We start from the raw sequence: 24,528 nt of genomic DNA on the forward strand, positions 1-24,528 counted from the left end.
CATCCACTCCCTAATCCTCGCTGCACTAGCTATCCCATCCACTCCCTAATCCTTATTGCACTATCTATCCATTCCCTAATCCTCACTGCACTATCCTATCCACTCCCTAATCCTCACTGCACTAGCTATCCCATCCACTCCCTAATCCTTATTGCACTATCTATCCATTCCCTAATCCTCACTGCACTATCCTATCCACTCCCTAATCCTCACTGCACTAGCTATCCCATCCACTCCCTAATCCTTATTGCACTATCTATCCATTCCCTAATCCTCACTGCACTATCCCATCCACTCCCTAATCCTCACTGCACTATCCTATCCACTCCCTAATCCTCGCTGCACTATCCCATCCACTCCCTAATCCTCGCTGCACTATCCTATCCACTCCCTAATCCTCGCTGCACTATCCTATCCACTCCCTAATCCTCGCTGCACTATCCTATCCACTCCCTAATCCTCGCTGCACTATCCTATCCACTCCCTAATCCTCGCTGCACTATCCTATCCACTCCCTAATCATCACTGCACTATCCTATCCATTCCCTAATCCTCACTGCACTATCCTATCCACTCCCTAATCCATACTGCACTATCCTATCCATTCCCTAATCCTCACTGCATGCACTATCCTATCCACTCACTAATCCTCACTGCACTATCCTATCCACTCCCTAATCCTCACTGCATGCACTATCCTATCCACTCACTAATCCTCGCTGCAGTATCTTATCCACTTCCTATTCCTCAATGCACTATCCCATCCACTTCCTAATCCTAACTGCACTATCCTATCCCGTGTCACCCCAATAGATTTTGTTTGGTTGACCGATGAATCATTCCTTTATTAGTGCTAAGGTGATATATAAGTAAAGATAAATATGCTGGAGAAATTATATAGAACCATACTGACTCCATTTTCATGTGTGGGATGAAAGGGATGAAAGAGTGAAGATGCTGGTTAACTCTTGCATAAGGGGTTTGGACAGTATAGGGATGAAAGAGTGAAGATGCTGGTTAACTCTTGCATAAGGGGTTTGGACAGTATAGGGATGAGAGAGTGAAGATGCTGGTTAACTCTTGCATAAGGGATTTGGACAGTATAGGGATGAAAGAGTGAAGATGCTGGTTAACTCTTGCATAAGGGGTTTGGACAGTATAGGGATGAAAGAGTGAAGATGCTGGTTAACTCTTGCATAAGGGATTTGGACAGTATAGGGATGAAAGAGTGAAGATGCTGGTTAACTCTTGCATAAGGGGTTTGGACAGTATAGGGATGAAAGAGTGAAGATGCTGGTTAACTCTTGCATAAGGGATTTGGACAGCACAGGGATGAAAGAGTGAAGATGCTGGTTAACTCTTGCATAAGGGGTTTGGACAGTATAGGGATGAAAGAGTGAAGATGCTGGTTAACTCTTGCATAAGGGGTTTGGACAGTATAGGGATGAAAGAGTGAAGATGCTGGTTAACTCTTGCATAAGGGATTTGGACAGCACAGGGATGAAAGAGTGAAGATGCTGGTTAACTCTTGCATAAGGGATTTGGACAGCACAGGGATGAAAGAGTGAAGATGCTGGTTAACTCTTGCATAAGGGATTTGGACAGCACAGGGATGAAAGAGTGAAGATGCTGGTTAACTCTTGCATAAGGGGTTTGGACAGTATAGGGATGAAAGAGTGAAGATGCTGGTTAACTCTTGCATAAGGGATTTGGACAGCACAGGGATAAAAGAGTGAAGATGCTGGTTAACTCTTGCATAAGGGATTTGGACAGTATAGGGATGAGCATGAGTAGAAAGTCATGTGCAACAGTTTATGGCTTTACCGTGTAGCAGCGACGGGCCAAATTTGTGGCTTTACCGTGTAGCAGCGACGGGCCAAATTTGTGGCTTTACCGTGTAGCAGCGACAGGCCAAATTTGTGGCTTTACCGTGTAGCAGGTCAAATTTGTGGCTTTACCGTGTAGCAGCGACAGGCCAAATTTGTGGCTTTACCGTGTAACAGCGGCCAAATTTGTGGCTTTACCGTAGCAGCGACGGGACAATTTTGTGGCTTTACCGTGTAGCAGCGACGGGCCAAATTTGTGGCTTTACCGTGTAGCAGCGACGGGCCAAATTTGTGGCTTTACCGTGTAGCAGCGACAGGCCAAATTTGTGGCTTTACCGTGTAGCAGCGACGGGCCAAATTTGTGCCATGATTTAAACCCTCCAAAATAGATGATACATAAACTAATCACAAATGCTTTGACATATATTATGAAATGGTTTGCGTGAGTGATGATTTTTTCTCATTTTTCTCGCTTGGAGGGACCATTAAGAAACATGATCCCCACTGCTACTGGGTGAAGACGTAGAAGACTTATCCTATGTACTTCAATAACTGTTATGTGCTCAATGAAGCTGTTCTGTTCACGCCACGGGGTAATGAAATGAAAAACATGTGAATGGCTAGGTCATGTGTGGTTATTCCCAAGCTCCTTAATTGTACGTACATAAAAATAACTGCTCTCTATCTCAATGACCTTACCCTACCCGTGAAGCTGGATTAAACACACATTTCTACCTTTAGTTGTACAGTCGTGGGAGTCTGGTAGGATACAACAGGACCGATGGACATCACTGCCGAAGGTCTGTACTCCATATCACATAGGAGATTCATATCACATTGGAGATGAACGAATTATATAAAGAAATAAAAACAAGACTGGGTTTGCATACCGTTGTGGAGTCATGAAACATCCAGGGATCGTGAGTTGGAAGGTTTTGTTTAGTCGGCGCAACATCTGTGGTCATATGCCGGAGAGAGACAGAATGGGAAGGAAAGTTGGAAGGTTTTGTTTAGTGGGCGCAACATCTGTGGTCATATGCCGGAGAGAGACAGAAGGGGAAGGAATTATAGGAGAAGGGAACAGACCCCAGGAGACGGGACACAACCCAACATCTGTGGTCATATGCCGGAGAGAGACAGAAGGGGAAGGAATTATAGGAGAAGGGAACAGACCCCAGGAGACGGGACACAACCCAACATCTGTGGTCATATGCCGGAGAGAGACAGAAGGGGAAGGAATTATAGGAGAAGGGAACAGACCCCAGGAGACGGGACACAACCCCCGATTAATACCTGGTACCCGTTCACTGCTGGGTGGACAGGGGCGTAGGGCATCGGAAAAGCCGCCCAAATTTTTCCACTCCGCCCGGGAATCGAACCCGGGCTCTCTCGGTTGTGAGCCACCCAGGGATCGTGAGACATCCCATCCTGTATACATATATGAATTTCGACACAGTACCTGCTTGTCGGGATCTGTGCCGCCCAAGTTTATTTACATTATTATAAAAGCAAATGTATAAAACTAAGATATCATTAATCATTCTTCTTCTTCCTGTGACCTGTTCAGCTTTGCATCGCCCTCAATGGTACTTTTCCACACTTAAGAAGCTTCAGTTAGTCACTCTATGATACTAAATTTTGGGTTCCGTGACGTGAAAATAAGGATGGGATCTCTCATTATACCGGATGGCAGATGACACCACAATCAGATTTTAGAGTGCGGTACAACGGACTCATTCAGAAAACAAACACACACTCGCTCGTCACCACAACACACCAACACCAACAATGATACATGATTGACTTCCCTCCCCGGCACACCCAGCTCCCCCGTCCCCCAACAGCCAACACAAAAATGCGTGATATGCCCATTGTAACCCAGAGCCAGACAATGTATATAAAACCAACATCAATATTGTACACTAAATAGCTTGTCCTGTCTATAGTGTCCAGTTTTTGAGAATTGCATACATGATAAAAAGATGAGCCTATCACAGGTGTTGCAGCCGTCCCATGCAAATATAACATAGGGGACACATAGGACACTCTCACACATATACATAATACACAAATATATTCAGTGAAGGAACACATGTATATCACAGTGATTAGTCCAAAGCTTGTCACTAAACATTATAAAAAAATAACTGTTCTTTCTCATCCTACCCGTGAGACGTAAGAAAATACAATGAGAGAGAGAGACAAAAGAGAGAGAAAGAGAGACAAAGAGAGACAAAAGAGAGAGAAAGAGAGACAAAAGAGAGAGAAAGAGAGACAAAAGAGAGAGAAAGAGAGACAAAAGAGAGAGAAAGAGAGACAAAAGAGAGAGAAAGAGAGACAAAAGAGAGACAAAAGAGAGACAAAAGAGAGACAAAACAGAGAGAAAGAGAGACAAAAGTTTGAGAAAGAGAGAGAAAGATAGCTCAGAGAGGGTGAGGACACTGCATTCCTCACTCAGACAGACCTGCCCCTCCCCAGCACACTTCAACACAGCACATTATCAAGACACCTTATCAGCAGCATACCGAATGGCAGTTGCAATTTCCCCAGCGGCCTGAGTCACTTGAGCAAACCCCTCCTCCAATGTGGTATTCAATCTCTCAACTGAATTAGCGAGTGATTTGTGAACCTCGAACATTTGGTTAAGTAATTCTAAATCCCGTGTGCGGTGTGACGTTGATGCTCCCCGGATGCTTCTCCTGTGTAGGCCGGGCTGGCGTTGATGGGTGGGGGTGAGGCTGGCTGGGCGGGCGTAGGGGTGGCTTGGCGAGGGCCTGGAGGGCTGGCTTGGTGTGCCCTGAGACGCCATATAGGAGTGGTCTTCCAGGGCCTCGGCAAGACCGTTCGCTACTTCAATGATGCGGGGATGTGCCTGCCTCCACTCCTCCTCCTCCTCCTCCTCCTCCTCCTCCACAGCCATCACCTCCTCCTTCTTCAGGGCCATCACCTCCTCCTCCTTCAGGGCCATCACCTCCTCCTCCTCCTTCACAATCACCTCCTCCTCATCCTTCACAGCCATCACCTCCTCCTCCTCCTCCTCCTCCTCAGCCACCGGTACGTCCTGGTTGTGTTCTGTAAGGAGGTCACATCATATACATGGTGTGGTAAAGCAGTATTATTAAACCTTTCCTAAGTTGCTACACCCTCCCAGCAGCCTTGAGGAATATGTCCCTAGCTCCAAGGTATACTAAATATCATAAATCAAGTGAATAGTTTAGGTTTTCTGTAGATTTAAGACTGAAAATTTATGACAAGTGCAGGGAACTTTCGATTTACGCGAGTTTGGTTTACTAACGCGTGGTCTAAAATCCAAATAAAGGTTTAATTTACACGTTTTTTTACTTATACGCGATATTTTATGGAGTGTCCGGCGGATGTCTCACGCAAGTGGACTCACACAGCGCCGCGGCCACACAGCTGAGCTCAGTTCTTCCCGCGCGCCACTTGAACAACAACACAGTACCCACGCTGCCACGCTACTCAACAACAACAACAACACCCTCGCTGCTGTCCTACCACGAGGGGAAGGGCAGCCAGAGGAGGAACCACGAGAGGGAGAGGAGTCAGAGTGATACAGTAGGCAACAAAGATACAAACCTACCTCTTGTTGAATTTACATTGTTTTTGATTTACGCGACCTCTTCAAGGACACAAGACTCGCGTACATCGAGAGTTACCTGTATTAACTCTATTTCAAATGTGGAAAATAGCTGCTTGGTCCTGGTTTTAAATGCGCTAAATACAACAATATAACTGATGTGTATAAATTTGGACTCTCTGGTGTATGTTAGCAATACACACATAACAATATTTAATGGTTAACAGTCATCACTCAGTAAGAATCACATTTTAGATCATAACGTAAATATATCTCCATGTCTTACCCCGTGTCAGCGCTACTTGGTCTAGCCTAGTACCACAGGGGCCAGGCAAGCCACAGGGGGCACCCGGAGTACCAATGGTGGCTGTTTTGGGAAGGAGGCTTAGCGTGGTCTCCTCTGCCTCCGAATACACCAGCCTTTGTGATTGGCCGCCACCTGAGGAGAAAGGAAAGTGATGAACAGCAACATCCAGCGGGCAACTTATGACGTGAACATCATCCCTCTGACTACATTATACTGTTAACCGTGTAGCAGCGACGGGCCAAATTTGTGGCTTTACTGTATGTAGCGAGGGCCAAATTATTAGGTTTACCGTAGCGACAGACCAAATTTGTGGCTTTACCGTGTAGCAGCGACAGCCGAATTTGTGGCTTTACCGTGTAGCAGCGACGGGCCAAATTTGTGCCATGATTTACACCCCCAAAATAGATGATACATAATCTGATCACAAATGCTTTGATATATATTTTGAAATGGTTTGTGTGAGTGATGATTTTTTCTCATTTTTCTCGCTTAGAGGGACCATTAAGAAACATGATCCCCGCTGCTACTGGGTTAACAGAAAGGGAGATATTTGCCTGAAAAATTTGTCTTGGGTATCACCGTCACATATGAAAGAAATAAAACCATTTTGTATGTCATAATGCTCTCCGGTGGTAATTTATCAACATACCTGTTTCTTTTTGATACTGAAGGTCCTTAGCTCTCTTTTTTTTCACATCTGATTTATAATGTTTGAATTTTGTGCGAATTTCACCGATGTCGCGCTGAGCTCTTCCCACGGCGTTGACCTCTTCGGTAACCTGGCTCCACGCTGCAGCCTTGGTGGAATACCTTGCCGACCTTCCATAGAGGTGATCGTATCTTTCCCGGATGGCCGTGACCATGGCCAACACCTCAGCCTCTGTGAAGTTTGGTTTCCGCGGTCTTTTCCATCCCATTCCTGAAAGTGTTTGACGTGTAATTAGAAGTATGCTGTAGTACCCAGACCTTCCCCAGACACATCTATCACCCCTTCTGTCACCCTTTTTCCATGGCCAACACCTCAGCCTCTGTGAAGTTTGGTTTCCGCGGTCTTTTCCAGTCCATCCCTGAAAGTGTTGTGACGTGCAATTAGAAGTATGCTGTAGTACCCAGACCTTCCCCAGACATATCTATCACCCTTCTGTCACCCTTCTCATTCCTTCCTCACTGGGATGGTAAGTTTTTTGGCTAAGCTCCGAGAACGATGACCACAAGACCACGGAGGCTATCATCGCATTTCCCTGCCACAGCGCTACAAAACCTACCATTGAGTATATAAACTGTTTTAGGCTTTCTTTCTAAATAATTTGACCACGTTGTAAATAAGTTAATTCAAAGCACTGTACAGCCTTATTTGATATATACAGAATTTTTTATACACAATTTTAAATAGTAATTAGGTGACATATGAGAGAAAGTGATGTATTGGGGTGGTGTTTCAGTGCTGGAAGAGAAGCAGGACCCACCAAAATTGACTTACATGTGAATTTAATTACCCATCTTATAAAACCCACCAACAGCATGCCTCCCCTCCTCCCACGGCCTCCCCACACATGACTTTCTACTCAAGCTCATCCCTGTACTGTCCAAATCCCTTATGCATGAGTTAACCAGCATTTTCACTCTTTCATCCCTCATGCTGGTAAACTCTGCCATGTCTCCCCCCTCCTGCGGCCTCCCCACACACGACTTTCTACTCAAGCTCATCCCTGTACTGTCCAAATCCCTTATGCATGAGTTAACCAGCATTTTCACTCTTTCATCCCTCATGCTGGTAAACTCTGCGCCTTCCCCCCTCCCGCAGCCTCCCCACACACGACTTTCTACTCAAGCTCATCCTTTTACTGTCCAAATCCCTTACGTACGAGTTAACCAGCATCTTCACTCTTTCATCCCTCATGCTGGTAAACTCTGCCATGTCTCCCCCCCTCCCGCGGCCTCCCCACACATGACTTTCTACTCAAGCTCATCCCTGTACTGTCCAAATCCCTTACGTACGAGTTAACCAGCATCTTCACTCTTTCATCCCTCACGCTGGTAAACTCTGGAGCAATCTTCCTTCATCTGTATTTCCTCCTGCCTACGACTTAAACTCTTTCAAGAGGAGGGTATCAGGACACCTCTCCTCCCGAAACTGACCTATCTTTCAGCCACTTCTCTAACTCTTTTTAGGAGTGAGTAGTGGGCCTATTTTTTCATTATTGTTTTCTTTCTTTTTTTTCCTTAAACCTGCTTCTTCTACTATAAAAACAACATCCTATTCCCTTCTACTATTTATATCTCAATTCTGTATTACTATCTGTAGTATACATAGAACACTGAAGTAGTATGTGCTCTCAAGTTTCATCAATCCCCCTTTCACCCCTATGGCATACCTCGCTACACCTCATACCATGTAGACGTGCTTCACCTCCCATCAAGATATCTCACCACCCTCAGCCGAGCCGGTCTCTTCCCATTCAACATCAACGCATTGCCTCACCACCATGGCAGTCTCCAGTAAAGTAGCCTTGGAACAATAAACTATCAATCAATCAATCGCTATAGTTCCTACACACTCTTGTCATAGAACATGTCAACTCTAAGGGCTGTATTACAAGATATTTTGCCGCCCAAGAACACATATTTGACAAGGCTTTCGTAGTAGTTGTGGGCATTTCCAGGAGTAGTTTTATGACCCTGGTGGTAGTTTGACCCTTCCTCTGTACCATGAACCTAAAGAAACACTCATCTGCCAAGGTTTTCATAGGAGTTGTGGGCATTTCCAGGAGTAGTTTTATGACCCTGGTGGTAGTTTGACCCTTCCTCTGTACCATGAACATAAAGAAACACATTTGACAAGGCTTTCGTAAGAGTTGTGGGCATTTCCAGGAGTAGTTTTATGACCCTGGTGGTAGTTTGACCCTTCCTCTGTACCATGAACCTAAAGAAACACATATTTGACAAGGCTTTCGTAGTAGTTGTGGGCATTTCCAGGAGTAGTTTTATGACCCTGGTGGTAGTGTGACCCTTCTTCTGTACCATGAACATAAAGAAACACATTTGACAAGGCTTTCGTAAGAGTTGTGGGAATTTCCAGTGGTAGTTTTATGACCCTGGTGGTAGTTTGACCCTTCCTCTGTACCATGAACATAAAGAAACACATTTGACAAGGCTTTCGTAAGAGTTGTGGGCATTTCCAGGGGTAGTTTTATGACCCTGGTGGTAGTGACCCTTCCTCTGTACCGTGAACCTCAAGAAACACACATTAGAACCCGACTAACCCTCTCTTTGACCTTTAGAAATAGCTGATGTGAGTAGCGAAAGTACCAACCAACCTAAATCACTCTATTTTACTTTCAGAAATAAAAATATAAATACTTATTTCACTTCTATACATATGTCATTGTATTTTATAACTTTTTTTACTTAGTGTAAATATATTTTATAACTAGTCTTTACTTAGTGCAATCAACACTCATTCCAGCAGCGGCTTAATAGTTTTAGTCCTAAGAATAATTACGCAAATATACGTTCTGCCGATGTGTTGGTGTGTGTCTAGGCAAGATGTCTTCAACCAATATTTCATTAGTTTACCACATTTTGGCCAGGCTGTACAAATCAAGGGGAAATACTTACTGTTTGCGTCTTCTTGAGGAAAGGGCATGGTGAGAGGAGCGGTCAGGTCAGCCGAGGTCACGTCCAGGGAGAGGAGCCTGTAGTGAAGCAACAGTTGGCGGGGCAGGGGTGGATGAGTTGGGGGGGGCTGGGAAGGGTAGGGTGTGTTGGGGCTTTGAAGGCAGGACAGGGTAGGGTGTGTTGAGGCTGGGAAGGGCAGGGGGTGGGAATGGGGCTGGGAATGGGGCTTTGAAGGCAGGGCAGGGGTGGATGAGTTGGGGCGGGGAAGGGTAGGGTGGGGCAGGCTGGGAAGGGCAGGGTGGGGCAGGCTGGGAATTGCAGGGTGGGGCAGGCTGGGAAGGGCAGGGTGGGGCAGGCTGGGAATTGCAGGGTGGGGCAGGCTGGGAAGGGCAGGGTGTGTTGGGGCTCGAAAGGGCAGGGTGCGTTGGGGCTCGAAAGGGCAGGGTGTGTTGGGGCTGGGAAGGGCAGGGTGTGGGCAGGGTGTGTTATTTAGGGCTTTGAAGGGGAGGACCAATATTTCCTTAGGTTATCACATCTTGGCCACGATGTACGAAGCAGGGGAGGTATTTGAGGGTTCTTGTGGAAAGGGCGGGCAGGTGAATGGTTCCTGTTGTAAGTAGAGGTCAGGTCACACGAGGTCACGGCCAGGGAGAGGAGCTGGGGGCACTTCGCACTCCAACACTCGCTGGAAGACTGAAAAAAGTGGAAAACGTGGCCAGTCCTGCAGGAAGTGGTCTGGCTAATCTCCTAGACGGCAACTATTGGGGTCTTGTGGTCTGGGTCTTATATCTGATTCAGCTTCACTATATTCACTTCATTTCACCGCATCGCTTGTTTTTGGCGGTTATTTACAAACAGCTTCCTTGTTCCTGGTTGGCTGTCATCTTGGTTTCAGTGGTTGCCATTGGTCGCAATCTCATCAGTCGTCGTAGGTCGGTCGTAATCGTAATCGGTCGTAGTCGTAATCGGTCGGGAGTTTCGCCTTTGTAACGGCACTCCTTGATATGTCTCTATTGTCTGGGTCTATTATGTTCCTCTTTTTCTTTCACCGTTTTTTCTCTTATTGTCCAAAATTTCTGTACTGTTGCTTTTGTTTCTTCCGTGTGTTCATTTTCAAATAAATTTCCAATGGCGTCGTCCTTGTCTTCCACGTATGGCTGCTGCTGTGATGGTTTCCTCCCAAGACGACTCACTGTTAGCACGCCTCTGTCTTCTCAGCGGCCTTGCAGTTAAATTATACACTTTTTATCCCTCTGTGGCATGTTGCTACACCCGAAGGCCAGGCACCAAGGCATTGTTACATTAAAAACCAGCCGAATCCGCTTCCAAAACAGGTAAAATTATGTTTTTATTACCTCAGTTCAAAGTCGGCGCGGTGCTCGAAGGGCCAACAATGGCGCCCAGCAGCCTTGTACACAGGGCCGCTATGTCGGGACTCTAGCGCGTACCGGTGGCAGTTTTGAAGCAGAGTGACTTGACTTGGTATATATACTGTAGACTTAGCTTTTTCTGGGTCTGTGGTCTGTCTTTCTCGGTCTGGGTCTTTTGAGTTTCTAAAGTTCTTTAAGTCTCCTCTTCCTTCCTTTTCTTTTCTCTTTTTTTCCAAAGTGTGTACAGTCTTTACTGTCTCCATTACTGTGTTTTCAAAAAGAGCTCTTCCAATGGTGTCCTCTTCGTCCTGGTGGTGTGGACGCTGCAGTGCGGGGACGCTGCTCCTCTCCTCGGGCAGTGCAGCGCCTCAGGTCATAAGTCTATATACACCAAGTCAAGTCACACGCAGGTTTGTGGGAGGAGACACGGCAGAGGCGTGGCTTATGCGTGACGCTGCTTGGAGCCAAACTAGAGAATGTAGAAACAGGGATTTAGAGAAAACGAGGAAAGGCGGACTAATTTAAATCAATCACTTCATCATGCCGTCTCTCTCTCTCTCTCTCTCTCTCTCTCTCTCTCTCTCTCTCTCTCTCTCTCTCGGTATTAACTTAGGACGGGACCAGTCACTTATAACCGCCGCCGGGAGTAAGTTATCACCACCTTTGAGCATACGGCCCCTGGTAAGGCACACTGTGGTTACCCGGATGTCCCCCTGTGGGTGTCACTCCCTAGAAGTTACACGTACCGGACCAGTAGTTTTAAACAAAGGTCTGCGCATTTGCGGGCGAAGTAAACAAACGCAATTAAAGAACTTTCAGACTAGATGATTTATAGCTTAATTAGATTCACACGATCGCAAATGAGTGTCGTATGAGTTGGTTGTCCCTCGTTGCTTTAATTGATGTTCTTTTATCCGGGGTATTGGGTATGGTATCATCTGCCATCCGGTATCGTGAGACATCCCATCCTTATTAACTTAGCATCGCGGAAGCCAAAATTTACCATCATAGCGTAACTGAATGAAGCCTTTAAGTGTGAAAAATGTACCAAAGAGGATCTAAAAAGCGATGCAAAGTTACTAAATTTATATGCCCCAAACTATATGATCAAATGAATTCTATATAAAAAAGGATTATAATGAAAAAAGAGAAAGGGAAAGGGAAGAGAAGGAGGGGAGGATAAGAGGAAGGAGTGTGATGAAAGAGGGAGGAAAGGAGAGAGAGAGAAGGGGAGGGAGAGAAAAGAGGATGGGAGAGGGAGGGAGAGGAAGGAGATGAAGAAGGGAAGGAGAAAGGGAGGGAGGGAATATACCACTATTACTAATGATAATAATAATAATAATAATAATAATAATAATAATAATAATAATAATAGAACAAGAACAAGAAGAAAACAAAAAACAAGAAAAAAACACAAGAAAACAAAGAAAACAAGATAAACAGGAATACAAGAAAAAAACAAGAAAAAAACAAGAAAAAACAAGAAAACAGGAAAAACAAGAAAAAACAAGAAAATCAAGAAAACACGAAAACAAGAAAAAAACAAGAAAACAAGAAAAAAACAAGAAAAAACAAGAAAATCAAGAAAACACCAAAAAACAAGAAAACAAAACAAAACAAACAAGAAAACAAGAAAATAAGAAAAAAAACAAGATAACAAGAAATACAAGAAAAACAAAACAAGAAAAAACAAAACAAGAAAACTAGAAAAAAACAAATATCAAGAAAAACACGAAAAACAAACGCGAAAACAAGGAAAACAATAAAACAAGCAATCCCACCAAAACAAAAAATATCCGTACAGAACATATAACAGCGGCGGCGGCGGAGGCGAGGGTCAGTCACCCCGCGCCGGCCTCCCCCATTGGCTGGCAGGGCAGGGAGGGCGACAGCTGATTGGTCCTCGCGCCGCCCTGGAGGTCAATAGACAGCACGCTTCCCTGATGGTGATGGTGGTGGTGGTGGTGTCCTCTCTCTCTCTCTCTCTCTCTCTCTCTCTCTCTCTCTCTCTCTCTCTCTCTCTTTATGCCTTTCTTTCTTTCTTTCTTTCTTCTTTCTTATTCTTCCTTAGAGAGAGAGAGAGAGAGAGAGAGAGAGAGAGAGAGAGATTGAGTGATTGATTGTGAGAGAGAGAGAGAGAGAGAGAGAGAGAGAGAATCACAATACGCCTTATATAGGTCAATAATAATAATAATAATAATAATAATAATAATAATAATAATAATAATAATAATAATAATAATAATAATTGTGAACAGTAATCAAACAGGTTATGAGACAAGGAAAACGTGAAGAATTTGAAAACTGGTTTGTAAATAGAGAAAAAAAAACACTAATATGAGAGAAAAAATATATATATACATCGCCATAACAGACAGACATTATATATATTGACTTAGATAAATTAAAATAAAATGACATAGATTAATACAAGGACATACAAAATCAATGCAAATACCTGTAGATAGATAGATAAATGGATAAATACATGAAAATAGAGAGGAAATGGGGAAAAATGGGGGTTCGGGGGGGGTAGGGGGAGGGGTAGCCAAGGACCCAGTCACCGCAGTGTTGCCAGCTACAAAAAATATCTGCATTTCTACAGTTTTTCGGATTATGTAGAAAAAAATCGAAAAAGTATAGATAAAAAGACTAGAATATGTTACCCAATTCTTCTACGTTCATGATATTAGTTTATTCATAGAGAGATTGATTATTTAGGCATGAATATAATGGGTTAAATGCATGTATTGGCTATTTGTATATGTAATAGGTAAATAGCTGCTTATGTCCTCTTAAAGCCATGTCAGCCGTGTGCAAAGAATGTATATCGTAATTTATAATGATTTTGTTGAATGTCAAGTTATTTTTTCACTGTCAGAACTGGATATTAAAAACAGAACCGGCACCTGGAAGAGTTGGCAATACTGCAGTGGTGCCAAAGTAGCGTGTAATGAATTAGTTTTAGCGCACTGGCATCACAAACAAAGCTTAAATTTCCTATGTTGTAAAAGTAATAATGCTTAATAACATTGTGAAAACCATTATCTAGCCGCTGTTACTATGGTCAAAAGAGTGGAGGAGACGAAAAAAACTTCCTTATATCATTTCTAGCGCATTTCTGACATTCCTTCCTTTCTCTTCTTCTCCACCTTCCTTCCCTTCTTCCACCCCTTCCTTCCCTTCTCTCCCCTTTCCTTTCCTTCTCCCCTTCCTCCCTTCCTCCTCTCCCTTTCCGTAACACCATATCTTTCTAGCAGGTTTACGTCCGACACATTTGGGCGGACTTAGCAACGCTGTGTAATGAGTCCCTTCCTTCCCATCCTTCCCTTCTTTCCCCTTTCCTTTCCTTCTCCCTTCCTTCCTTCCTCCTCTCCCTTTCCGTAACACCATACCTATCTAGCAGTTTTACGTCCGACACATTTGAGCGGCCTTGGCAACGCTGCATAATGAGACTCCCTTCAGTAAGATGGTCGCTGCGGTGGGGGTCGGACGCGTGTGTTTCGCTCCGGCATCTAAGTGTAGAGGAGCCCTTACTACCCGGCTGGCGTGGCTCCCTGTGGCTCAGCGCGGCTCACCCTGCACGCCCGCCAGGCACATGAAGGTACGGAGCCACGGGGGGAGGGGGAGAGGAAGGAAAGAGGGATGGAGGAAAAAAGGGAGGGAGGGAGAGAGGTTTGAAAGGGAGGGAGAGGTTAGGGAGGAAGGGAGAGAGAGAAGTTAGGGAGGGAGAGAGGTTTGAAAGGGAGGGAGAGAGAGGTTAGGGAGAGGGAGGGAGAGAGGTTAGGGAGGAAGGGAGAGAGAAAAGTTAGGGAGAGGGAGGGAGAGAGGTTTGAAAGGGAGGGAGAGAGAGGTTAGGGAGGAAGGGAGAGAGAGGTTAGGGAGAGGGAGGGAGAGAGAAAGGTTAGGGAGGAAGGGAAAAGAGGGAAAGGTTAGGGAGAGAGAGAGGTTAGGTAGGAAGGGAAGGGAGAGAAAGAAAGGTTAGGGAGGGAAAGGGAAGGAAAGGGAGGAAAGAAGGGAGATGGAGAGAGAGAAAGAGAAAAGGGAGAAGGAAAGAGGAAAGGGAGGGAGGGAGGAAAGACGCCTAACCACCACCACCACCACCATCATTTCCCTCCTTTTCCTCCTCCTCCTCCTTTCTTTATTTTTTCTCTCCCTTCCTTCCTTCCTTCGTTTCCTTTCTCCCTTTCTTTTTCTTCTTCCTTCCTTCCTTTCTTCCTCCCTTTCTTTCGCGTGTGTGTGTGTGTGTGTTTGTGTGTACGCGAATATTTAAGAACCGCCAAATTTTTCAAGGAGGGAAAGTAGAACGGAGAGAGAGAGAGAGAGAGAGAGAGAGAGAGAGAGAGAGAGAGAGAGAGAGAGAGAGAGAGATTGTTTTGGCGCGCATTTTGAAAAGTCACGTGATTGGTTCCTTTCTGTGTCTTGTTTTTGTTATTGTTTTTAAGCCTGTTGTTCTTGATATTGTTTTTTTCTTTATTCTTTCTTACTCTCCTTTGTCCTTTCTTTTCATTACTTGCTTTTCATTCTTTCTTTCTTTTTCTTAATATCTTCTTACTCTCCCCGTTTTCTTTTCTTTTTTTTTTTTTTACTTAATTTCTTCCTTTTGTGTATGTCTAATTATTTCGTCTCCTTCTCTTTCTTCTTTTTTATTATTTTCTTCATTTTTGTTTTGTTTTCTTTTTTCCTGTATTCCTTTCCTATTGTTGTTGTTGTTGTTGTTGTTGTATTTCTTGTTTGTTTTCTTTTATTGGATTTCTTTCTTTCTTTTCTTTCCTGTTTTATCTGTCTTATTTTCTTCTTCCTTCTTTCTTGTCTTCTTATTTTTTCTTTTTATTTATTTTGTTTTGTTTTCCCTTTCGATTTTCTTTATTTCTTTATTTTTTTCATTTTCTTTCCTTATTTTCTTTTTTCCTCCGTTATCTTCTTTCTTTATTCCTTTCTGATTTGTCTTTTTTTCCTTCGTTTTCCTCCTTTTTTCTTTTCCTTTAATTTCTCTCTCTTTTTCTTAAATTTTTCTTCTTTTTCTTTAATTTCTCTTTTTCTTTAATTTCTCTTCTTTTTCTTTAATTTCCCTTTTCTTTATCTTTAATTTCTCGTTTTCTTTTTTCCTTCGTTTTCTTTATTCCTTTCTTTCTTTGTTTTGTTTTCTTCTCATTTTCTTCTCGTTTAGTTTCTTTATTTCTTTCATTCTTTCGTTTTCTTTTCCTTTATTAATTTTTCCCCTCTTTTCTTTCCTATTCATCTTATTCTTGTTTTGTTTTGTTTTTCTTCTTGTTTTCTTGCTTATTTTCTTCCTTTCATTCTTCTTTTCTTCTTCTTATTCCTCTCTTTCTTATTATATATTTGTTTTGTCTTTGTTTTGTTTTCTTATTTTCTTATCCTTTATTTCTCGTTTTTTTCTTTCTTTCTTCCTTTCTGCTCTCCCTTCCTTCCTTCCTTCCTTTCTTTCTTCATTTCTTTCTTCCATAAATGTGTGTGTGTGTGTGTGTGTGTGTGTGTGTGTGTGTGTGTGTGTGTGTGACTCTCTCTCTCTCTCTCTCTCTCTCTCTCTCTCTCTCTCTCTCTCTCGTTATTATTATTTTTTTTTATGATACCTGTTTTGAGAGAAAGTGAAAGTAATTTGAGATTCTAGAGCTATTTTTAATGTTTACTTCCTCCTCCTCCTCCTCTTCTTCTTCTTCTTCTTCTTCTTCTTCTTCTTCTTCTATTCCTTTTATTTTTCTCTTTAGCTCGATTTTGTTCTTTTCCTGTTTCCTGTTTTCGTCTTCCTCCTCCTCCTTCTTCTTCTTCTTCTTCTTCTTCTTCTTCTTCCATTCCTTTTATATTTCTCTTTACTTAATTTTGGTCTTTATTCCATCTATTTTCGTCTTCCTCTTCCTACTCCTTCTCTTCTTCTTTTTCTTTTATTTCTCTTTTGGTTCTTATTCTTGTTTCGTCCTCCTTGTCCTCTCTCTCTCTCTCTCTCTCTCTCTCTCTCTCTCTCTCCATTATTATTTATGTTATTTTCATATTTTCTCTATCATTTTATTTTCTGTTCTTCTTTTTCTTCTTCTTCTTCTTCTTCTTCTTCTTCTTCTTCTTCTTCTTGCCGCTGTTATCTTATTTCCGTCTTTACTCTCATTATTATAATCATCCTAATTCCTCCTCCTCCTCTTCCTCCTCCTCCTTCTTCCTCTTCCTTGTCGCGTGGTCGCTGGGATCAAGAGAGAGAGAGAGAGAGAGAGAGAGAGAGAGAGAGAGTATGGTATTGAAAGAGAGGGGGATGAGAAAGAGGAAGAGGATGAAAGGAAGGAAGGGAGGAGAAGGAGGAGGAGGAGGAGGTGGGATTGTAGGGAGGAAGAATTTTTTTGTGGAAGAGGGAGAGGAGGAGGAGGAGGGAAGGATAGAGGAAGGGAGGGAGGAAAGAAAGGTAGGGAGAGAGAGAGAGAGAGAGAGAGAGAGAGAGAGAGAGAGAGAGAGAGAGAGAGATTTTTATTTTCTCTAATTTATCATTCTCTTACTTCCCTCCTTTACTTATTTGTTATCATCTTCCTCTTTTGTTCTCCTTCCTCTGTTCTTCCTTTCTTTAATGTTTGTTCTTCTTTCATCTTATTTTCTTTACTTTGTCTTCATCGTCTTTTCTTAACTCATTCTCTCTCTCTCTCTCTCTCTCTCTCTCTCTCTCTCTCTCTCTCTCTCTCTCTCTCTCTCTCTCTCTCCAGTTTCCATATTATACCCCAAAAAAGAGGAAAGGGAGAAATGTTTGGTAGAGAGGAAGAAAGGGAGAAGGGAGGGAAAAGAAAGAAAAGAGAAGAAAAGGACAAATAAAACAACAAGAAAATGAGAAAAAAAGAAGAAAAGAATGTTAATGTAAATTTTGCTCTAAGGGGAAAAAGTAGAGGGAAAAAAAATGAGAATAAGGAAGAGTTTTTTGTGTGTGTGGAGGAAGAAATGAAGGAAGAGGAGGAAAGGAAGAAGAAAATGGGAGAGTAAGAAGAGTAATAGAAAGTAAAATGAGGAAGATTTGTGGGTGTGGGGAGAGAGGAAGGAAGATAAGGAAGGAGAGGATAAAAAAAAGAAAAATAAAGGACTGTAAATAAAATGTTGGTATCTCGACCCGTTTTCTTTGATACGGGTAGGTCATTAGGAGGGGGTAGGGGGAGGGATGTGGAAGGAGGAAGAGGGGGGACTTAAGAAGAAGATAGTCAAGAATTATGAAGAGAAAAGGGAAAGGAAGGAAGGAGAGAAAGGGAGACTAAATAAAACACATGTAAATATAACAAAAAAATAATAGAGAAATGTTATTAGTAAAGTCTGCCATAAAAAGGAACTATAATGTTGGTATCACGACCCCATTTTCTTTGATACGGGTAGGTCATTAGAGGGAGGGGGTGGGGGGGGTCTGGAAGGAGGAAGAGGGGGGACTTAAGAAGAAGATAGTCAAGAATTATGAAGAGAAGAAGGAAAGGAAGGAAGGAAAGAAAGGGAGACTAAATAAAACACATGTAAATATAACAAAAAAAATAATAGTGGAATGTTATTAGTAAAGTCTGCCATAAAAAGGAACTATATTGTTGGTATTACGACCCCGTTTTCTTTGATACGGGTAGGTCATTAGAGGGAGGGAGGGGGATGTAAGGAGGAAGATGGGGGACTTAAGAAGATAGTCAAGAATTATGAAGAGAAAAGGGAAAGGAAGGAAGGAGAGAAAGGGAGACTAAAGAAAACACATGTAAATATAACAAAAAAAAATAATAGAGGAATATTGTTAGTAAAGTCTTCCATAAAAAGGAACTATAATGTTGGTATCTCGACCCCGTTTTCTTTGATACTGGGATAGGTCATTAGAAGGTGGGGGGAAGGAGGAAGATGGGGGGGCTTAAGAAGAAGATAGTCAAGAATTATGGAGAGAAGAAGGAAAGGAAGGAGAGAAGGGAGACTAAATAAAAAAATGAAAAATAATAAGAGGAATGTTATTAGTAAAGTCTGCCATAAAAAAGTAAATATAATGTTGGTATCTCGACCCCGTTTTCTTTGATACTGGGATAGGTCATTAGGAGAGGGGTTAGGGGGGGCTTAATTAAAAAGAAGAGAGAGGAAAGAATTATGAAAAGAAAAGAGAATGAAAGGAAAGTAAATGAGGAAAACATGAAGGGAAAAGAAGAAAAGATAGAAGGAATGGAAGAAAAGAAAACAAGAAAAGGAAAAGATGAAATACAGAAGAAAAACGATGAAGAAAAAGAAGAAAAAACGAAGAAAAAGGAAATATGAAATAGAGAAAAAAAACGATGAAGAAAAAGAAGAAAAAACGAGGAAAAAAGAAAACAAGGAAAGGAAAAGATGAAATAGAGAAAACGATGAAGAAAAAAGAAAACAAGGAAAAGAAAATATGAAATAGAGAAGAAAAACGATGAAGAAAAAACGAAGAAAAAAGAAAACAAGGAAAAAAACGAAATAGAGAAGAAAAACGATGAAGAAAAAAGAAAACAAGGAAAAGAAAATATGAAATAGAGAAGAAAAACGATGAAGAAAAAACGAAGAAAAAAGAAAACAAGGAAAAAAATGAAATAGAGAAGAAAAACGATGAAGAAAAAAGAAAAAACGATGAAAAAAGAAAACAAGGAAAGGAAAAGATGAAATAGAGAAGAAAAACGATGAAGAAAAAGAAGAAAACGAAGAAAAAAAAACAAGGAAAAAAAATGAAATAGAGAAGAAAAACGATGAAGAAAAAGAAGAAAAAAGAAAACGAGGAAAAAAAATGAAATAGAGAAGAAAAACTATGAAGAAAAAGAAGCAAAAACGATGAAAAAAGAAAAGGAAAGGAAAAGATGAAATAGAGAAGAAAAACGATGAAGAAAAAGAAGCAAAAACGATGAAAAAAGAAAACAAGGAAAGGAAAAGATGAAATAGCGAAGAAAAACGATGAAGAAATGAAAAAACGAGGAAAAAAGAAAACAAGGAAAAGAAAAGATGAAATAGAGAAGAAAAGCGATGAAGAAAAAGAAGAAAAAAAAGGAAAGAAAAAACAAGGAGAAAAAAAGGAGATGAAAGAAGAAAGAAAAAAAAAGCAAGGAAAGAAGAAAATCCGATAAAGTAAAGCAAAACGAAGACATGGAAAGAAGAAAATGAAGAAAAGTCAATAATAATAATAATAATAATAATAATAATAATAATAATAATAATAATAAAAATAATAATAATAATAATGATGAGAACAGAAGGAAGGAAGGAGGGAGGGAGGGAGAGGGAGAAACCACGTGGCAAGAGAGAGAGAGAGAGAGAGAGAGAGAGAGAGAGAGAGAGAGAGAGAGAGAGAGAGAGAGAGAGAGAGAGAGAGAGAGAGAGAGAGAGAGAGAGAGATTTTTTTTTTCCTTTTGATCTCTCTCCTTCCTCCTCCTCCTCCTCCTCCTCTTAATTCTTCATCATATCAGCATAAATAGATATAAGGTAATGTTTTCCTCCTCCTCCTCCTCCTCCTCTTCTTCCTCCTCTTCTTCCATTTCTTCGTCTTTTTTCTCTTCCTCATCATCCTTTTCCTCTGCTTCTTCTTCTGCCATATCTTCGTCTTCCTCCTCCTCCTCATCTTCTAAGTAGTAGTAGTAGTAGTAGTAGTAGTAGTAGTAGCAACAACAGCAACATAAGAGAAAGTGTCCAGCTAAGCGCATTGAAAGATAAAGGAAAATATATTGTATCGATAGGACCTTCCTCTCCAAGATAGTCTTTGTATTATTAATGTCTGGGAGATAAGATACCGGGCGTGTGTGTGTGTGTGTGTGTGTGTGTGTGTGTGTGTGTGTGTGTGTGTGTGTGTGTTCCCTCCCTCATCTGTCTTCCTTCCTCCCTTCCTCCTCTTCGTTGTTTCCTTTTCTTTCCTTCTCTTTTCTTCCTTTCTTCATCTCCTTTTCATTTCCTTCCTTTCTTCCTCCTTTTCCTCTCTTCCTCTTCTATTTTTTTTCCCTTCCTTCTTTTTCCTCCTTTCCTCTTCCTTACTTTCCTTTCCTACCTCTTTTTCCTCCCTTCCTTTCCTTCCTTTCTTCCTTCTTTTCCTTTCTTCCTCCTCCATTTCTTTCCTTTCCTTCCTTTCCTCTTTTTCCTACTTTCCTTTCCTTCTTTCTTTTCCTCTCCTTTTTTAATATTTCCTCCCTTACCTTTTATTTTCTTCCTTTCCAATTCTCTCCCTTTCTCCCTTTTCTTGTTTTTCCTCCTCATCCTCTCCCTTTTCGTCCCTTCCTACCCCTTCCACTAATTCCCTCCCTCTCTCCCTTATCTAACCTTTCCGTTTTTTCTGCCTCCCTCCCTTCCCTTCCCCTCCCTACTTCGTCTTCTCTCCCCTCCTTCCCTCTCCCCTTCCTTCCTTTTCTTACCTTTCCCTTCCTCTCCTTCCCTTTCCTTACCTCCCTTTCTCTCCCTTTCCTCCACTTCAACGCGGGATACATAGCAACACGGGAGGAGGAGGTTAAGGTAGGGGGGAGGTGTTCCTTCAACCCGTCTAGACACAATCGATGCCCGACATAGTTCCCCTCACGGTCCCAGTTCGAGTCCCGTCACCGACCACTAACGATATTTTTATTTTTCAACCAACACACTTTCAAGGTCCCGGATGCTCTCATTTCACCGTTTTCGTTATGTATTCTTCGTTATATAAGCGTTTTCTGCGTTATGAGGCCCCGTATAGCGTTATCCGGCAATGAGACTTGAAGAAAGGTCACTCACCCTGCTGGCTGACCTCTGATTGGCTGGCGCACCGTGACGTCACTGCGGAGGAGGCCTGTGATTGGCTGGATGCAGACTGACGCCGCTCTCTTCCTCCTCTTCCTCCCTCTCCTCCTCCTCCTCCTCCTCCACCACCGTCTGCCTGCCTGTGTGTGTGTGTGCGTGTGTGCGTGTGTCCTACTTGGCTGCCCCTCGCGTCCATTTTGTGATAATTCCGCGGGTTTTTTGGTGTTAAGTTCGAATGCTATGGATGACGCTACTCGGCGGCCATCTTGGTACTCCTCGTCATCTTTTGTTTATATGTAATTTTTTTGGATTTTATTTTTTCATTTTTTTGTTTTGGTTTATTTTTACGTTTTTGTTGTTGTTGTTATTTGTGTTGTTGTTAGTGTTGTTGTTGTTTGGAGTATTTAGAAGATATTTTGTGTGAGTTACCTTCAAGAGAGAGAGAAATGACGGCAAGTAGAGTGCGAAGAGAGTAGGACAGGGTACAGAGAGAGAGAGAGAGAGAGAGAGACGCGTCAGTGTGGGTGTGAGAGTGAGGTGGGAGGGCGGGCCGTCTGCATCTACCTACACCCACTTACACTACTGGCCTTGGTAAGTACACACACACACACACACACACATACACAGGTAGGGGGCTCGTGCTTGTGTGTGTGTGTGTGTGTGTGTATGTGTGTGTGTGTGTGTGTGTGTGAAGACAGAAGATACACGAGAGAGAGAGAGAGAGAGAGAGAGAGAGGATGTATTGAAATTTACTGTTATAGATAAATCCTGCTTCGTTAGAGAGAGAGAGAGAGAGAGAGAGAGAGAGAGAGAGAGAGAGAGAGAGAGAGAGAGAGTGTGTGTCTGAACGTGTGTAAGTTCCTCAATATATTCTCTTTTCGTACCGCGCGCGCCACACACACACACACACACACACACACACACACACACGTACATACATACACCAAACCAAAAATTGTTGTCACGGATACTTGCACCCTTATACAACACACACACACACACACACACACACACACACACACACACATATATACATTCTTCTCATTGTTTTTTTTTCTTTCTTTTTTTTTCTTTTCCTCTTCCTCCTCCTTCTCCTCCTCCTTCTCCTCCTCTATAACATACATACATACACATATACATATTCTTATTATTATTATTATGTGTGTGTGTGTGTGTGTGTGTGTGTGTGTGTGTGTACTACTAAGCAACAGAGAGAGAGAGAGAGAGAGAGAGAGAGAGAGAGAGAGAGAGAAAATGAATCACTGGAGAGAATTTCCTCCATATGAACTTTTCTAAATATGGTAACTTCCCTCCCACCCACTCTCTCTCTCTCTCTCTCTTCTGCGACAAAGGAAAGGATTGGGTGACTAGAAAAGTGGAGGAAGAGGAGGAGGAGGAAGAGGAGGAGGAGGAGTACTTTGAGGAGGTCGCGTGGAGGAGGAGGAGGAGGAGGAAGGTGAGAGGAGTTATTGAAGGGATAGGGAGAGGAGGAGGAGGAGGAGGAAGAAGAGTGAAGAGATGGAGCAAGGTCACTGTCAGAAGAGGAGGAGGAGGAGAAGGAAGGAGGAGGAAGAAGAGAGAGAGAGAGTTGAGGGGAGGAAAGGAGAGGGAGAGGGAAAGGAGAGGGGAGAGGAGGAAGGGGGGGAGGGAGATAGGGGGGAGTCCTAACCTCTAGCTGTTCAAGGGTAAAGGAATCATGTAGGCCGCTGACCCTCCTCCTCCTCCTCCTCGTGCTATCTTCCTCCTCCTCCTCCTCCTCCTCCTTCTTATGTGTCCTGTTCCTTATTTTTCTTTCCTCCTTGTCATCGTTTCATCCGGGTCATCTTTTTGTACTTTTCTCTTTATTGTCTTTAATCCTCCTCCTCCTCCTCCTCCTCTTCCTCCTCCTTCGTCAGCGGGTATAGGAAACAACCTGAGTGCGTGGATAAGAGATTGGCTCACCGGCAGATATCAACGCGTGTTACTCAACGGGTTTTCAGTCACTAGTGGAGTGCCTACCGCAAGGGTCAGTGCTGGGACCCTTTCTCTTTATCCTGTGCATCAACGACCTAAGAAACAGACTGATATGCCACGTTTGCTGACGACATCGAAGTGGGTGGAAGCAAAGTCTATATACACCAAGTCGAGTCATACGCAGGTTTGTGGGAGGAGCAGCAGGGGCGCGGCTTATGCGTGACGTTGCTTGGAGCCAAACTAGAGAATGTAGAAACAGGGATTTAGAGAAAACGAAGAAAGGCGGACTAATTTAAATCAATCACTTCAACATGACCCCTCTCACACCCCACACCGCCGTTTGCAGGCATTGGAATTACAGTCACGCATAGCACAATAAAAAAGGCATAATTTTTCGTCAGTGGCTTGCCTGAACGCGCGGTGAAAGAAGGCGAGAATGCACATCCAAAGTGCACACACGGCCGCAACTTTAGTCACCCCTGAACTGGCTTCAAGTGACGTCATCCCGCTGCTCCGCAAAGTGACTTGACTTGGTATATATAGACTTTGGGTGGAAGGGTTCTCACGACGGCCGACTGCGAAATCATATAATAGGACCTTGACCATATCATCCAGTGGTCTGACAAGTGGCAAATGTCCTTCAACGTTGACAAGTGTGAAGCCATGTGCTGTGGGTCTAGGAATAGTAGCCATTCATACACCTTACATGGGAGGCCTCTGTAGGTCGCGTATCTTAGGGTCACCATTAAGCAGTGACCTGAAACACGCACAGCACTTTAGAGAACCATATAACAAAACTAACTAACTAAGCATATATACAAAGGCGGTGGCTGAGTGGTAGCGTGCTGGGCCCACATTCACCACTTGATGGACGACAGGAGTTCGAATCCCCACGCTACCACCTGGGATTTTTCAGTCACCGCCGAGTGGCTTAAAACTACCCACATGCTGTCCTGAAGACCACCCATCAACCCGGACTCCAGAGGAAACCGTCCAAAAATCAAGAATGAGTTTCGGGGGCCAGCATGAGCCAAGAGAAGATGGCGCCACTATAAACACTTGCCTGCGCCATGACGGGCTGGGGCCGACTACCATCCAGGCCCCTCAAGCAAGCCTACCGGCGTAATAGTCGGAGACGTAAAAAAAATAAAAAAATAA

At 43.0% G+C, this 24,528-nt stretch overlaps 2 protein-coding genes and 1 long non-coding RNA gene across 4 annotated transcripts in view; 2 read left to right on the forward strand and 1 right to left on the reverse strand.

The window, feature by feature from the left end:
• The first annotated feature begins 2,198 nt into the window (after positions 1 to 2,198).
• On the forward strand, positions 2,199 to 3,071 carry LOC126987281 (uncharacterized). Its single transcript, XR_007740587.1, has 2 exons — positions 2,199 to 2,758; positions 2,830 to 3,071. It is a non-coding gene; the product is annotated as an uncharacterized LOC126987281 (long non-coding RNA).
• Positions 2,949 to 9,499, reverse strand: LOC126987271 (uncharacterized). Its single transcript, XM_050844133.1, has 4 exons — positions 9,350 to 9,499; positions 6,381 to 6,650; positions 5,711 to 5,863; positions 2,949 to 4,898 (listed from the first exon to the last, which is right to left on the reverse strand). The coding sequence occupies exons 1-4, from the start codon at positions 9,375 to 9,377 to the stop codon at positions 4,327 to 4,329; spliced, it is 1,023 nt and encodes a 340-aa protein (XP_050700090.1). The 5' UTR covers positions 9,378 to 9,499; the 3' UTR covers positions 2,949 to 4,326.
• Positions 9,500 to 14,189: 4,690 nt separating this feature from the next.
• LOC126987268 (tau-tubulin kinase 1-like) overlaps positions 14,190 to 24,528 on the forward strand; it is a 49,556-nt gene continuing 39,217 nt past the window's right edge. The window contains exon 1 of one of the 2 annotated variants that reach the window (XM_050844122.1): positions 14,190 to 14,323. The gene's annotated coding sequence lies outside the window, so the exon portion shown is untranslated. Of the gene's footprint in view, positions 14,324 to 21,939; positions 22,009 to 24,528 lie in introns of those variants that run through there. The other variant, XM_050844123.1, reaches the window with a different exon arrangement.

The sequence above is a fragment of the Eriocheir sinensis genome, chromosome 64 (genome assembly GCF_024679095.1).
Source record: "Eriocheir sinensis breed Jianghai 21 chromosome 64, ASM2467909v1, whole genome shotgun sequence".
NCBI lineage: Eukaryota > Metazoa > Arthropoda > Malacostraca > Decapoda > Varunidae > Eriocheir > Eriocheir sinensis.